This window comes from Beta vulgaris, chromosome 3, assembly GCF_026745355.1.
Source record: "Beta vulgaris subsp. vulgaris cultivar EL10 chromosome 3, EL10.2, whole genome shotgun sequence".
Classification (NCBI taxonomy): domain Eukaryota; kingdom Viridiplantae; phylum Streptophyta; class Magnoliopsida; order Caryophyllales; family Amaranthaceae; genus Beta; species Beta vulgaris.
The window spans coordinates 53,484,816-53,501,710 of NC_079204.1; the positions used below are offsets into that span (position 1 = coordinate 53,484,816).

At 34.7% G+C, this 16,895-nt stretch overlaps 1 protein-coding gene across 1 annotated transcript; it reads left to right on the forward strand.

Moving 5' to 3' along the window:
* The first annotated feature begins 4,110 nt into the window (after positions 1-4,110).
* On the forward strand, positions 4,111-16,442 carry LOC104889495 (DNA gyrase subunit B, chloroplastic/mitochondrial). Its single transcript, XM_010674727.4, has 21 exons — positions 4,111-4,426; positions 4,733-4,868; positions 5,114-5,194; positions 5,324-5,437; positions 6,726-6,782; positions 7,789-7,890; positions 8,129-8,279; positions 8,420-8,496; positions 8,745-8,855; positions 8,937-9,007; positions 9,583-9,724; positions 10,215-10,313; positions 10,427-10,555; positions 10,671-10,785; positions 12,508-12,575; positions 13,424-13,537; positions 13,624-13,740; positions 13,821-13,874; positions 14,006-14,111; positions 15,325-15,455; positions 15,899-16,442. The coding sequence occupies exons 1-21, from the start codon at positions 4,260-4,262 to the stop codon at positions 15,965-15,967; spliced, it is 2,211 nt and encodes a 736-aa protein (XP_010673029.1). The 5' UTR covers positions 4,111-4,259; the 3' UTR covers positions 15,968-16,442.
* The last annotated feature ends 453 nt before the right edge of the window (positions 16,443-16,895 follow it).

Sequence of the window (16,895 nt, forward strand, 5' to 3'; positions counted from 1 at the left end):
ATTTTTTTAATAGACTATTAACATAACGAGATAATTAAGTTTGCTACCATTGTTTAAGGAGGGAAAAGATATACTTTTTATTTACTTGTTTTATCTTCTCTATTGCATTAAGTATCATCATATGTTGTAGTAATTAGACTTGTTAGTTGCACAATGTTGGGATCCACTGCATTGAATTTTTTGAACCAATGACCACTCTACTTTACCTTTGGCTTCACCATATGTTTGTTCCAAGGGGGTTGTAGTGGAACTACAAAAAAGCCCATAGTTCCATAAGAGTTAACTTACTAGAAATATGAAACTTGAATTGCTATTTCAATTGCTATAATTATTCTTGACTTAGAGTTTCCACTTGCACTAAATAAGTTTGGCAAACTAGAGCACTATCCAACACGAATATAGTCACTACAGGAATATGGGCATGTTTATCCTCAATAATCTATATATGCACATCTTTTTCCTATATTTTTTTTTTGGGGAGGGATATTACACATTGGATATTCCTTTATTTATTTGTTATCTAGTAGAAGAATAAGTTCAATTTGTATGGAAGAAAAAATACTACTTCTATATTTGAAGATAAGTATAAAAAATTGCAGAATTTGGAGACATTTTTGCAGATTTTTGTATATCGTGATAAAAAATACTAATATATTTTTATATGATTTCTGGACTTGATTAGGAGAAAGAATTGAAGCGTGTGCCTACTGCAGCTGAGTTATATAGAAAATGTCATGTTAATAAGAATAAAGAGTTTGTGGACGAGACATCACAAAAAGTTTGGGTGAGTACCTAATTTAGTAAGATAATGTATATTGTTTTTAGAACATAAGAGCGTTAAGCCTTATTTATATATCTTAACCCTTTGACAAGATGAGTTTCAAAAAAATAAATATGCTAACTTAGAGGATGAGAATCCTAAAACAGATGAAGAGTTACTTTTGGAAGCTTTAGGTGGATGGAAAAATGGAAGGGTATATGGTCTTGGCAGTGCCGTTGACAACTACTATGTGAAACCACATAATGAGCCAAGTTCACGAAAGGAGCGAAATGAGCTAGTGACTAACTTGCAAAATTATGTTGAAGAACTCACTTCCAAAATTTAGAGCAAACAACGGAGCTTGAAGAGACAAAGGCAAAGCTCGAAGAAACAACAAAAAAGCTGAATGAAACAACAAATGCTATGAAGACTATAGAAGATGAAGTTCTTTTCCTAACTCAAAATGCAGTTTTTCGTTGAGCCTTGGATCATCTCCATTTTCATCTTTTAACTATAATTATTAGAAATTACATTGTTTTGATGTTTGGTTATTTTGTAAACTCTATTTTTAGGCTATGAATCGACTTTTGATTAAAGTTTTCATTATTTGTTATGATTGTTGTACTAGAAGTTTTACTTTTAGTTTTAGATTTTTGTTTGCGAATCGAAAATTGACCAAAAAAAGGTAGATTAAATTTAAAAAGAAACAATGATTTTCAAAATTCGTTGCTAAATATGGCAACAAAAAAAGTATTTGTTGCAAATTTTAGTAGTGGACGTAGGAACTAAAATACATAATTTGTTGCCACTTTTTGCAACCGAAGTATATAATTTGTTACCAATATTAGAACAAAATAAATATTTTGTTGCCATTTTCAGTAAACATGTTGCTTATTGTAAGCAACTATTGTGGATATTTTGTTGCTATTGTTAGCAACTACTGTGAATAATTTGTTGCTATTTCCAATAGCCATACTAATACGTTGTTGCTATTATAGCAACCATTGTAAATAATCTGTTCTTAATTTTAGAAACCAAATTTATAATTCGTTGCCACTTTCAGCAACAACCATCGATCATTTGTTGTTAGAGTTGGCAACAGATGCCCACAACATATCAACGAATATAGCTACCATATTAGCATTGATGCAAGATAGCAACGAAATTATTTTGAATTTAGTAGCTAAACTCATATGGAAACAAGCCTTTTAGAAACTATGATTTTTTGTTTCTAATTTGTTGCTAAATCTAGTTAGCAACGAATTTTCTGCAAATAGCAACGGATTTTGACTGTTGCTAAAATGGCCCCATTTTTGTAGTGATGCCAAACAAATAACGTGACCCTAGGAATAACCGCAACATCCCAAATTTTCTTTCATAAACCTAAAGCACTCGACACAGACTTCTCCGTCATGTGCCAATCATCCTCTACTAAAGTTCTATACGCTGACCTGACCAAGTAAATGTCATCCTTCTCCAAGTCCCAACACAATCTATTTTCTGAAAATCTATTGCTAAGAGGAATACTCACAATGCAATCAATCTCGAAAGGTAGAAACAACTGAGAACAGAGATCCTTATTCCAATCCTTTCTGATTGGATCTATCAAAGCACCCACTTCTAACTCAACATTCACTCCCTAAGGATAGGACTTTGCGAGTTTGAGTTCCCAAGATTCATGGATCGGACCACACTTTAATATTTTCTCCGTTCCCAATTCTCCATCTTAATCCCTAAGCACCCATTTAGCCTCCCAAAGTCCCTCCATGTATAGCTAGGGCTAGAGCTCAACTCATCATCCATAGGGGAAAAATCCTTGTATATAGGTTTAAATCAATTTTCCTTTCCAAAAAGAAGGGGAAAATACATTTTCCTCCCTCCTCCCTAACAACCTTTTACTCTCCTCTTATCCATCATCTCCCTCCCCTTTTCATTTTTCCTTTTTCCATAACTTTCTTTTTACGTTGAATCAAATAAAGGAAAATCAGCTTGGCAATTGAAATTTCCACTGTAAAATATTTTACATGAAAAATCATTTTACATTGAAATATTTTACATCCAACTAATAAACCAAACAAAGCTAAGACATTTCTTAAAACTTCAAGGATATAAGGTAAAGTCTTGCCAAATGACCAAAATATGCTTTGAATTCAACTCTTTTTACTTAATCGCATATTACAAAATCATAAAACATGTAAGATTATTACATTATTACACACTATGAATAACAATTTTAATAATTAACAGAAAAAAATAGACTAACAAGTAAAATCTAGATTTACTTTCATAGGAAGAAATTATCGTCACCAATTCCAAATTTCAAATATGATTGTGCTTTTAAGGGCCATAACTTTCGATAAGTCTGAATTCTGAAACGATTTTCACTTGGGGGTATCTCCCAAAAAAATTTCAAACCAAAAAATGACCTGATAAACCGATTTAAAATGTCACTTAACATGTTTTTATTGGCCCTTAGATTTTTTTATTTACTGAAAAGATCATTTAGATATACACAACGTAAAGAGAATATGGATTACTTTTAAATTTTCTTAAAAAACAAATCTTAGGGTCATAAAATTGTGTCCCAAGCCCGTCAATCGTTTTAGTTCATTAAGGGACTGTTTTTTCGGCATAAAACAGCTTAACCGAATTGGTTGTAACTGAACTTAACTGATTGCAACTGAACAGAACTGTACTAAAATGAATTAAATTATAACTAATAATAGTGATAATATATTATAATATTATTTAATTAATAATGATTTATTAATAATAATAAGTTATTAAATAAAATAATAATTAACCGATTATGAAAACTAGTTAATGTTCGATAGTACTTTTATTTTGCCTAGTAATTCAACTATCAAAACGTGTATTTTTTTTTCATTTCAACAATGACAAATATTATTGTTGTTATATTTAATAGTATTATTGGTGGCACTTATTAAAAAGTTTGTACTTTGAACAATGACAAATATTATTGCAATGTGTACTTCTTAGGCTTAAATTATCATTTCAATATAAATAGTCGAATCATGTAGAAAAAAAAGTATTAGCAAAATAATAATTAGTAATATTAAAATATTAATAATAATAATAATATAATTATTATTATTAAAACCAATAGTAATAGGAGTAATAATAACAATAATAATAGTAACAGGAATAGTAGTAATAATAATGATGATAATAATAAAAATTTTCATTGTTTTATACTTTTATTATTAGAGAATTAAAAGACTGAACTGAGCTGAATTGATTGCAACTAAACTGAACTGAACTGATCGCAACTGAATTGAAGTGAAAATAAGCTTTTGGCCGTCATCTAAAAATTTCGAAGGAATTTTAACCTCCCTCTCTTATCCTTGAGAGTTGAGTCTGCCGAAGAAAACCCCAGTAGAAACACAAAGGCTAAAAGTGAAAATAGCAGCAGCAACAACAACAACAACAACAACAACAACAACAACAAAGAAGGTCTTTTTCGAATGAATTGAATAAAATGGCGCTTCTTGTTTTCAGACCTCGCAATATTTCTCTTCGTCTTCTCATGGCTGCTTCTTCTTCTACTTCTCGTTACCTTTCTTCTTCATCTTCTCTTCACTCTTATCCAACTCCTCCACCTTCTCTCTCCTCCTCTTTCCGCCCCTCTTTTCCCCTCACTCACAGGTACTTTTTTTTTTTTTACTCTTTTTACTTACTTTCTTCTGGGTATTAATGGGTTCTATTTAGAATTTGTATTTAACAGACAAGAACTTTCTGGGTATGTGGTTTAATGCTTCATATAGTCAGCTGGGTTTTAATTTTGAAAGAGTTATCTTTGAGTTTATATAATGTTATACTGTCTTTTATATTGTTTTAGTTAATTACTAGCTATCTTTTGTGGGTTAATGTGGCTTTGTCAATTTGAGAAGAGAAAATTTGAAGAGCATATGAAATTTAGGTTGATATTTGTTGGAAATTTTGTGGGTGCAGGGTGAATTTTAGATTGAAGAGGGTTTCAAGTAGTGCATTGGTTAGAAATGTGGCATTTCCCAGAGCAGTTATGTCTTTCAGCACTGCCACTGAGGCTAGCAATGCTTCTAAATCTTATGGGTCTGAGCAAATTCAGGTATTAACAGCTTCATTGGATTTTAGGCTAGCACTACTTGTATTAGTTTAGAGTAAATTGGTATGCTGTGTTGTTGTATGGTAATGAGCTTTTGCTTTGCTGTCGTAATGATTGATGTCGTTGCATTGTAATGAGTGAATGTATGTCTTCTTTCTTTGTTTCGCTGCGAAGTTGTGTTTGCTTTGTGATTTTTTCTTTTTTATTTGAATGTATGGTTTATACATTTTGATGGATGCTGAACTCAGGTGTTGGAGGGTTTGGATCCTGTTAGAAAAAGACCAGGGATGTATATAGGAAGCACCGGTCCTCGGGGTTTGCATCACTTGGTATGTAATAGCTTCTATTATAATGGCTATTTTAGGTTCACTTTCTATGCTTTACGCTGAGATCAGTTAGGAACATAATCAAACTGAACTAGTGAACTTTAAACTGACTTTCACTATGGGATATTTCAGGTTTATGAAATTCTCGATAATGCAGTTGATGAGGCACAAGCAGGGTTTGCATCAAAGATAGATGTTATCTTGTTTGCTGATAACTCTGTGTGCATCACCGACAACGGACGTGGGGTATGGAACATTGAGTATTTAATGTTCGAACTTCTTTGTTTTTCCTTGACAGTATCCTAGTGCTTTAAATCACACAATGCTCTTTCTGTTAATTGTGATAGACCATCCCTTACCTATTACCCAAATGCATTGTTGTTTAAAAACCATAGGTGGCACTGCAAATCTGCAATTTGCTGCTTTATGTTGCACATTTATCCGCACGAGACTGATATTTTCTAGATTAGGCTAATCTATTCTAGAATTGTTTGTCACTTACAACCTTTTCAAATAGATGATTTTGCCATTTACAACGTTTTGAAAATAGTGTTACAATATAAGACCCAAAAAGGTTGCACATTTATCTTGCTCAAAGCTAGATTTCTTCTTGAAAAGGTTAATTTGCTTTAGAATTGTTTGTCATTTACAACCTTTTCATTAGGTGACTTGGTCATTTACGACCTTTATGAAAAAATGGTTGTAAAGTAAGACCCAAAAAACAACTTATATTTATACTTAAGGAAAATTTGTTTAGTTAATCCTTTCAAGATACACTCTTTGCTCAAGTACTTTTAAAAATATTTTGGCTCATAATTACCTTTCAAGACACTCCGATGGTTGAGTGGTACCTTACTTTGGTTTTCTGGCCAAAAATATCCACGTTCGGATGTTGACTTCATGGAACCTTCTGTTGTTGGTATTTTTTGTCTGTTCCCTCCATTTCTCCCTTGTCCCCCCCCCCCCTTCTAAATCACTCCTCCTGAACAACCAACATTCTCTTTCTCTTCACAATTAAAAACCTTTCCCATCTCCTTGTCTTTCCTATACTCTGCTTCCCCTTAAACAAATTATCTGCTTTCATTACATCAACGGTCACTCACACAATCCGGGGTATAAATTTGTCAAAAGATATTCACCTTTTTCCACATTGCTTCGTTCTACTTGAAATTAGGGTTTTCTCCTTCTGCTCCCTTCTTTAACTTCATTGACAAAATCCTAATTAGGTGACAGATATTGTATGTGAATCGGCAATTATTTTATGCAGCAGCATTGTTGTAACTTTGGTTTGTGAATCTACAAGTTTTTACCGGCTTTTCTAATATCATTAAGTTTGGTGGTAATTGAACTATATGATTATGTCTTGTACTAATTTTTCAAGAGTTCCCTAGAGCAAGTGTCTGTGCTATTTATCTGTAGCTACAGTATCAAAGACATATACCTTAATTTTAATTCTATTCTCTGAAGACAAACTTTTGCGGTTTTTTACTGTTACTTTTCTTATATATAATATAATCTCATTTATATGCTGCAGATCCCGACAGATGTGCATCCAGCGACGAAGAAATCTTCATTGGAGACTGTTTTGACGGTAAAACTATTATACAGACTAGAAGAGAATTTGCAACATAGTTATGATTGCTGTGATATAATCATATCATTTTTATTGTCAATATTAGAATATATTCTTTGAGTTTCTTTATCCCTTGGTCTGCTTCTGAACTTTAATTGAAAACTCTAGTCTTCATTGAGGATTTAGCTTTTGGTATTGCAATTTGTGAGTTTGTGTTCATTCTGTATAAATGGCTGAGGATTTAAATACAACGACCTGTCCTCTTCAACAATAAAAATAAAAATAATTAGTATAAATTAGCTTTAATCAGTTTTAATCATTAAGAACAAGGTGTAACAGTGAAATCAGTATTGATAAGTAAACATCAATTTTATTCAGTATGAACCAACACATGTGAGAAAAACACTAGATAATCAGTAAAAATGAATTTGGCTAAGCAAATATTACTTTTTTCACTATTAAAAATCTGTGAAGTAATTTCAGTTTAACAAAATCAGGTGAATAGAAGAGGAAGCTGAGACCTTCTGAAATTATGACTTAGGGCCTGTTCTCCCCAGCTTATTTTCAGTTCAATTCAGTTCAGTTCACATCAGATCAGTTCAGACCAGTTCAGTTCAGTTCAGCTCTTGACAATACTTTTACTCTCACATATCACTATTCATTTCAGTTCAATTCAATTCAGTTCAGATCAGTTCAATTCAGTTCAATTCAGTTCAATTCAATTCAGTTCAATTCAGTTCAGTTCAGCTGTTTTATGCCGAAGAGAACAGGCTCTTATGAGCTTGTGTTCATACTATAACAGTGGTACACTTATTATGCTTTGCCTTGTCAACTTAGCGTTGCAGATAGTGAGTCCCATAATTTGACAAGGTTATTGGTGATTTTAATTGTTTGTCATGTTGGCTTTGGTGGCTATACTTCATTGAGAGCTATAACAATTTTTATCGAAATATTTTATGCGTAGCATGTGCTACTGTTCCTAGAGTATAAATACTATTATTGAACAGTGGCTGTAATGATGCAGGTCCTACACGCAGGTGGCAAATTTGGTGGCTCAAGTAGTGGGTACAGTGTGTCCGGAGGATTGCACGGTGTAGGTCTGTCAGTTGTCAATGCATTATCTGAGGTAGATTCCTGGTCTCACTTTTAGAGCTTCTAACTTGCCTTTTATATGATCCTTATGCTCTCTCTTATTCTCCCATATTTTTCAAAATTTGCGGAACTTTTACAATGCCATTATTCAAATATGCTAGTTACAACATTGCTTTAAAAAGAAAAGCCATTTGGATTAGGCTTACCTATCATGCAATGGTGTTTGTGCTTCTTGTGCTGACGGCTTCTGAAGCGCTACTAATAATGTGCAGGCTCTGGAAGTCACAGTTTGGCGAGATGGAAAGGAGTACAAGCAAAAATATGCCCGTGGAAAGCCTGTGACAGATTTGTCATGTGATGTGCTTCCGCCTGCTTCTGAAGATTGCCAAGGGACGTGCATCAGGTTTTGGCCTGACGGAGAAAGTAAGTGAGCAGCAGTGTATCTTTGCTATATATCTCTCTGGATTGGCCTGTGACTTGACAAATTCTTTTTCTTGGTATTAAGATCTTCCTTTTATATTTGGCTGCTAATTAAATTTCTTTAATTGACAATTTTGTTGCAGTATTTACTACCGAAATTGAGTTTGATTATGACACTATAGCTGGACGGGTTAGGGAGCTTGCCTTTCTTAATCCTAAGGTAGAGTCGGCCATGTATCTGATTACTCTGAATTTTGACTAGATTGTTATTTGTATCTGCCATGGTGTTAAGTTGCAGTTGGTTTTTGTGGTTAGTAATCTTTTGTTAATCGGTTTAGACTATGAACAATATTAAAATTTGATCTCTGTGTATTAGGTGCTTATTTATTGGAGTATAGTGTGATGGTATTCTAATGCCTAGTGCTATTGATTGTAAGCATTGCCTTCCTGTTTTCTTGTTATTTACAGCTGACCATTGCTCTTAGCAAAGAGAGTGAAGACCCTGAGAAGAATAAGTATAATGAGTATTATTATGCTGGGGGATTGGTTGAATATGTGAAATGGCTAAACACTGATAAGGTACGCTTTTTAGTTTCTACAGTGAAATCCAATTCTGGTTTTGCTCTAAATTTGCTTGCTAATACTGAATTGTTCTTCCAGAGACCAATCCATGATGTTGTTGGGTTCCATAAAGCAGCAAATGGTGTAACTATTGATGCAGCTTTACAGTGGTAGATTTTCATCTCTTCTTATCGTATCAGAACTTAGGTGTATCTGCCGCTTCTTATTTAAGCATTGCATTATGTGTATTTTACTCTACTATTGGCATTTGCCTGAGCTAATTCATCTACATGCGTTTGCATTTATTTCAGCTAATATGCTATATAATTGTATCCTTTGTGCCATTATTTGATTCTCCGAAATTTCGAATTCTGTTGTATGGAAAAAGAAAAAGAGAAAAAATTCATTATTGAATTTTGTGTGAAAGCACTTTGTCTTCTTGGGTTTTTAGGTGTAGTTGGGTTCTCAGTGTTAACTTTGTTTGCCTGGTGATATGGTGCATATCCGTCTTTTTTAGTTTGGTTTCATGTTTTCCTGTGTATGGTTGCTCAACCAAATGAGCATCTGCATGGTTTGCCTTTTCTCATATTATTGCGTTATCCTAAACTTTACATATGTTTGCATTTTCTAATGATGCATCTGTGTGTCTATTGGCTCATGAAAATTATGTAGAAGATTCACAACCTTGTATAATAATCAAAGAACTGGATCTGCCTGTTTGGACTAACCTGTTAATTATTTGTAGGTGTTCAGATGCATATTCAGATACAATCTTGGGATATGCCAATAGCATACGCACAATCGATGGTGGTACGCACATTGATGGCTTCAAGACTTCATTGACTCGAACCCTGAACAGCTTGGCGAAGAAATCAAAGGCTAACAAGGTTTATTGATTTCTTCATCTTGAAGTGTTACTCTAATTTTTAACTTCCTATTCTAAAATCTTGTATTACATATATTTTTCAGTTTCACATAAGGTCCAAAGACCAAAATATTATACAGATCCATATTTTTCCTCACCTGTTGTCTTTATCAGCTTCCTTTGATCTAGTTGCATTCTCATGAGGTTAGGAGAGAGGTTGAAAGGTGCAATTTTGCAGTCTTTTGGGATTGAAGCGGGCTAGTATCCTATGATAATTGCTTTTCTAGGAGAGGAGTTGCATTTATTTGTGAACTATGGCAAATTTCCTCTAAATCCCTTCCTCTCATGTGTTCTCTTGTTATAGTTACTTGTTAGATTGTGTTTCTTTTTCCTTTTCTTCCATATTTTTGGCTGGGGTTGTCTTCGGAAGGTTAGAGAGGGCCTGTTCCACTTTTACAATTCGTCATACTGCATCCTTTTACATATGTATAAGAGCATCATTTTGCTTTCAGGACAAAGATCTTACTTTAAGTGGTGAACACATAAGGGAAGGATTAACTTGTGTCATTTCTGTCAAAGTGCCAGATCCAGAGTTTGAAGGACAAACAAAGGTACTTTTATACTTATTTTTTTTCCTTTCTTTTGGCATTTTTGTAACTTAGATAGTTTCTATTGCTCACTTTGGAAAGTTAAAGAATAATCTTTTATGATATGTGGCTGATAGACAAGGTTAGGAAATCCTGAAGTCCGCAAGGTGGTTGATCAATGTGTACAAGATTACCTTACGGAGTATCTAGAGTTGCATCCTGATGTTCTAGATAACATCCTTTCAAAGGCTTTGAATGCTCTGAAGGTACATTTGTACCCTTTCCTGATTTTGTTGGTTGGCTGATGCACCAAACAAAACCCTTCTTTTTTGCTGACTGTATTACTGAACTGCAAGAATTTCCTGTTTTTTATTTCATCAGGCTGCTCTGGCTGCCAAAAGGGCAAGGGAACTAGTGAGGCAGAAAAGTGTCCTGAAGTCATCTTCTCTTCCTGGAAAACTTGCTGATTGCTCAGCCACCAATCCCGAGGAAGCAGGTATGATTCACTAGTTTGCCTATCATAAAAGCTTCATCTAAACTTCATTCTGTTTTATTCTTTTTTTTTTTTTTTTTTGGATGTGATAGACTTAGGAAGATCATCCCTTGTGAGTTCAGGGAAAAAAGGGGGAAGCGCAAACTGTTGGGAAACTTTCACCAGGCTAGAATCTGGGCATCAAACCCAGATACAGAAATTTTTCTGAGCCTTGCATCCTATCCTAGATCCAGCAGCCAATTTTAAGCCTGTCCCTTTCGATTTACTAAATGTTTCTTTTTCACTAAAAGTGCAAGAACTTTATAGTTTGAGGGACAATAGTCCCGACTACTTAGAAGTTCAGAAGAAGTATGGTTCTGACAAATGGGTGAAGAATTTGGGTTTAGAGAAGTCTTTGTCTAGCTGTCGGTTCTTCTCACTGCTGTCTTATTTTTGAGTTTTCCTGCAAATCAAAGGTCATTTGTTCTTGCAAGGAAATAATTATTATGAGCATGCATACTGTTTAGGTAGAACCTTGCGATATTGAAGGTTTTAGGGAGTGGTACTTGTTTAGGTACATGGCATGATTTGTGCTTCAGAAAGTCAGTGAATATGATATTAATGTCAATTATCGAATTGTGTACAGAGACCTGAAAGCCATTTCTACAAAGCACATTGAAGGTTCTGGAAAGTCTACATCTCAACTAGCCTTTTGAGTTATTAAGTCATTTAAATGTGACTATCACTATCCTCTTAGAGAAACTTACATTATGAGCCACATTTTGGCATAGGCCTACACACTAGTTGCTATTTGGCATATGCACCCAGACTTATCCACCTTCCTGTAGTATAATAAGTCTTTCGCTTTCTCATATCATTTCATTGAAAGTTGCCTCTAAGAAGTAAGAATCCATGCTACTCTGGAGCAAAACAATTTTCTTAAGGACTGATTGTGTGTTCTCAAGTAATCTTAGTATGGTTTTGAATCTAGACCTTTTGTTAATAGTCATTGTTCTCAAGGAACAGCAGTAAAATATTGCAGAATAAAACATCGAGTAAAGAAAAAAAAAGGAAAACTTGCACCATGTATTTTGATGTGTTGGTTTATTTTGCTGGGTCCCAAAAGGTTTAAATTTTTCTATAGGCATTATGTTTTTAACTTTAGTGTTGTTTGATTACCTGATGAGCCGAAGGTAGAGATTTTTTAATCGACTCTAATGAATATGTATGAGTAAAATAGGTAGCTGATTGCCCGGAACAGTAGTGCACTAGTGCTACATTAGCTTTCTTCATAGCTAATATATTTAGTAATTAAAACGACGAGCTACGTTGTTGAAATAACCTCAATCTTGGATTGCCTGAGGGAAATGTCCCTCCATTGATGGTGAAAAGGCATAGCACATAGGACCTGTTCTTTTTTGGGCTCTCCCCTCATTAGCTCCAAGAAGGAAAAGAACGTAGGACCTGTCCTTTGCTATGTTTAATCTATCTGTTTCCTAAATGGGCCAAAGGAGTTCACAGCTATTTCTGGTGCTAATGGCGTATTGTTAGCAAGGTTTTTAGTCAGTTCCCATATATGGTCATCGTTTTGAGTTTGGACCCTTTCTGTAACAATAAAACGGAAAACTGAAGAAATTTATAAACCTCAAAAGCACAGAATTCTCAAATTTTATGTCCATTACTTAAATACTCTCCTGGTTGATAGATTCCATTTTTAAGTAAATGAATATTGAGTTATGTCTGCAGAAATATTTATTGTTGAGGGAGATTCAGCTGGTGGAAGTGCAAAACAAGGCCGGGATAGACGTTTTCAAGTGAGTCATTCCTTCTTGCGGTTGAGGCAGCACTTGAATGTTGTACTAGTTTTCATTCTTGTCTCATTGCCTGGAATATTTCTGTTAAAATGTATGATTCTTGACCTTATCTCTTAAAACAGCTCGACTACTGGCTCCTGAGAAAAGCATAACTTTTTTTTGACTCCCGGAGTAATAATAAATTAGTCAAAGCTAGGAGCTCGGCTTTCTCCTTAAGGAACAGCTTTCTCCTTGTAAGGAGAACTCAAGGGGAAATAGGTTTTTCTTTTTCTGGGGAAGTAAGTTAGGCAGTGAATAAGGGATGTCATAAACAATATAGAAATAGTGTTTTCTGCTCTTCTTATTTCTTGAATTAATTATTCATGCAAGAGTGCTTCTCTTTCCCCTTTGCTCTTTAAGTTGTTGCTGGTTTTTCGTGTTTTCATGGGAATAAAATAAAGTGTTACTATGTCTTAGTGTCACAATGATGGATTTCAGTATATCACGAAAGTAAAGTATCCCAGGATGATTGACAATCATGAGAAGATAATGTAGAATACAAAATAATTTGGTGATGCATGCTTGTCAAGACTGTTTTCTTTTTGGGTAGTATGTTTTGCATGACACAGGCGTCATTAGTTTATTTGCACTTATCATCTGGATTGGAGGTTTAGTTCTCCTAGAAAATGCAGCAGAAAATATGTCCCGCTGTCACCATGTTTTCGCGTTCCAACTTCAGATTTTCCTTTTTGTGAGCTTGGACTCGAATTTTTGTCTCGAGGTGAAGGAGGCTTCCGTTATGTGCATGCATTTGCTCCCTGATAATTTTGGAAATATATAATGATTGCTCTCAAAATATCTCCTTGCAGGCTATCCTTCCCTTGAGAGGTAAAATTCTAAATGTTGAGAGGAGGGATGATGCAGCTATGTATAAGAATGAAGAGATTCAGAACCTAATTCTTGGTTTGGGACTTGGAGTAAAGGTACTGGATTGACGAGTAGCTTTAAAATATTATAAAATCTTTATGATTGTTCTACTATTTGTATTGACTAATTAATTTTTCACCAGGGTGAAGATTTCAAGAAGGAAGATCTTCGCTATCATAAAATTATTATATTAACTGATGCTGATGTTGATGGTGCTCATATTCGAACTTTATTGTTAACATTTTTCTTCAGATATCAGGTATAATAATGGACTTTGCTGTTGAGATTGCAAATTTGCACCTATGACATTCTCACATATTTGTGGCTACTTACTTGCAGAGAGCATTATTTGATGAAGGCTACATTTATGTGGGCGTTCCTCCCCTGTACAAGGTATACTCCTTTCTTTGGCTCTGGTGAAAAATCCACTCATGTCATTGTGTGGAGTTGAAGGGTTTAAGTTCACGAATCCCTCTCTTGTAAATATCCTTTTTTAAAATTTTTTTACTTTGCCTTCATAACAGGTTGAAAGGGGAAAACAGGCTCGTTATTGTTATGATGAAGCTGAACTTAAAAAAATTCAGCGTGCCTTCCCTTCAAACGCATCGTACACTATTCAGAGATTTAAAGGTGAACATAATCGTGATCGGTCATCACAATTTTCTTAATGTTTTTGAAGTTTCGGTTGCATATAGTTTTGCGGTCTCTACTTCACTTAACCGTACCTTTTTTCCTTTACAAAAAGGTAAACTCATTTTTACTCCGTTAGTCATTTGGGTATATGGGGGATTTGTTACAGACCTTAGGGGCACACCATGAAACTCAGGGGTACCGCATTATTTAAAACCTTTGGGGTCACCTCGTGAAAAATCTGAATAGTATAAGGTGGCTGACTTTAGATTGTTTAGGTGTCAAAATTAGAAGGGAGTAGGATAAAAGATAGATATTAAACAGGACATGTGATCCCAACCCCCTTCACACATGACCCCCGCTCTCCTTATTTCATCACATTTCAATCCTTAACTGTAAACGCTTCTTCCATAGCCAATAAACCGTATTTCTATAAGCTTGAGACCCCCTTCACATGCAATACTGCTCACGACGGTGGCTCCATATGGTATCAACAAAATCCCATGAGAAGAAAAGAAAAAAGTGAAAATTTTCGTCGATTGCTCTAAAATGCTGTGAATCACATATACTCAGATTTAGGCATGGACCTAATGAGACAGAATGTGATTCTAATGGACTCCAAAACCCACATTCTCTTTCAATAGCGAGGCCTTAAATTAACTAGGAATTTCTTATAATAATCAGATTTTAGATCTCCGAACTTCCTTTAAGACATATATCGTTCGTTTCACCCAAACCATCTTGTTGTGTTCATCCTTCGTCCCTCCAAAAACTCTCCAACAAAGCCTTTTGATACTGAACCTCTTTGGGCAGAAAACAGAACCCCAAATGTATTCTTAACATTACAGAACCTATAGAATGCATCTTAGTCAGCATAGGGTAGGAACTGATTTGGACAGTTATAAATCTTCTGCTGAACCTTTTTATGAAAAGTCTACAACTTTTCTATGCATCATATATGTGGTCGGTCTTTGGATTTTATACAAAGTAGTACTGTTTGTTAAGGTTATAAAATGGGCCTGCCCCTGGGCCTAGGTCCTATCGTAGGTTTCCCCGCAGACCAGTTGGAAACCCCTTCATATTAGGTGGGAAAAGGGATAAATCTCCTTTGATTGCTAGTGGGGAGTTGAACTTGGGACCTTATACAGTGTGGTATGGGCTGAATGCAAATGTGCTTTGTTTTCTGCTCTATGGTCTGATTAGTGTATGATAGGGTTGGGTGAGATGATGCCTGCTCAACTGTGGGAGACGACCATGGATCCAGAGAGTCGATTGCTGAAACAATTGACGGTAGAGGATGCAGCTCAAGCAAGTCTGTGTTTCTCTTCTCTTATGGGGGCCCGGGTAAGTATTTTGTTTGTGTTTTTTTTTTTTCTGTCCATTCTTCTTGGCAATCTTTATCATCATTGCAGTTTGCTAAAACAAATTACGGTAAAAGCTCCTCCCTTTTGTGGTAGTCCCTCTATCTACAAATTTCCTTCACATGTGGGTTTGGTGCGGATATTGAGTGTAACAATAGAATAAAAGAATCGAAAATGAATAGAGAGAAAAAGAGAGTAAGAGACTACGAGATGGAGGGAGAAAAAAGATTTATGTATTTATAAAACATTGTTAAAAGAATAAAAGAGTGAATTCTGTAGATGCCCAAAAAAGGAAAGTGGGAAGAAATTTAGGGACACAGAGGAAGTAGTAATTTCGAGTTGCTTGAATCAGATTAATCTTTCGTCTGTTTTCTTTTTGTGTTAAATTGTTGAGCTTGGCACACAACTCATGCTGGAATTTTCCAGGTTGATACGCGGAAGGAGCTTATACGAAATGCAGCTAATATTGTCAACCTTGAGCAGTTAGATATATAATAACATGCTGATATGCACCGATCATACCTTTCTGCACAAAACATGCTTATATTGCCCGAGGCATCACTTCTGCCTCTTGGGACCGTATTTTTCGAGCTTCAAAATACTTGAAGATCAATCCGGAAATCATAGCCTCTCTGCAAAGTAGTGGAAGCAATATCCACAGATTTTCTCCATTGTTTGGCAGGTTGCTAGAAAATTTTCCATGTCTCATAGTTTTGCTGAATTATCATAAATTAGGTGTAATATTATCTTCAAGCACATGGTTATAGCATTCTCACCCTGCATAGGAACACTCAAGAAACGAATTAAGTTGGTTTTGGAAAAGAAAAAGTTTGTAGGCTGGTTGTATTCATTTCATATGTATAGTTCTGTTACGATCACGCTAATTTCAGATTGTAATCTTAAGCAATTAGTTATTTAAGCACACATTCATGTCTACCAAGGAGATTCATTAATACAATTAGTTATCTCACCCACTTCTAAAAAAAATTTGCAGGTACACAAGTGCTTAAATACATTTGTGTTGTGTGCTGCTTTGCCATAATTCCAATTATGATCTTAAACAATACTGCTAAGGTTAATATAAGGGGAAAAAAATCAATTTTTTTTATGTGTATCTTATCACTAGTTGGGATTTGTAATTTTTTGAGGTACAGATGTGAAGCTTATGAGTTTTCCTGAATCCTTTTTTTACCTTGTTCTTTGACCTATGTAATGCCTATATTGAACTTTGATCATAATTCTGTATTAGTTTTTGTAAAAGTAAAAATTAATTTATTGATTTAAAGGCGACATTTACAAGATAATTTGGAACTGGCAAATATATATCAACTTGGATCAAATAAAATTCTATTATGTCAAAACCACTATCATTGATAATATCAAGAGAAAAGACTAAGAGAACGACTAGGGTATAGCTTGTTAT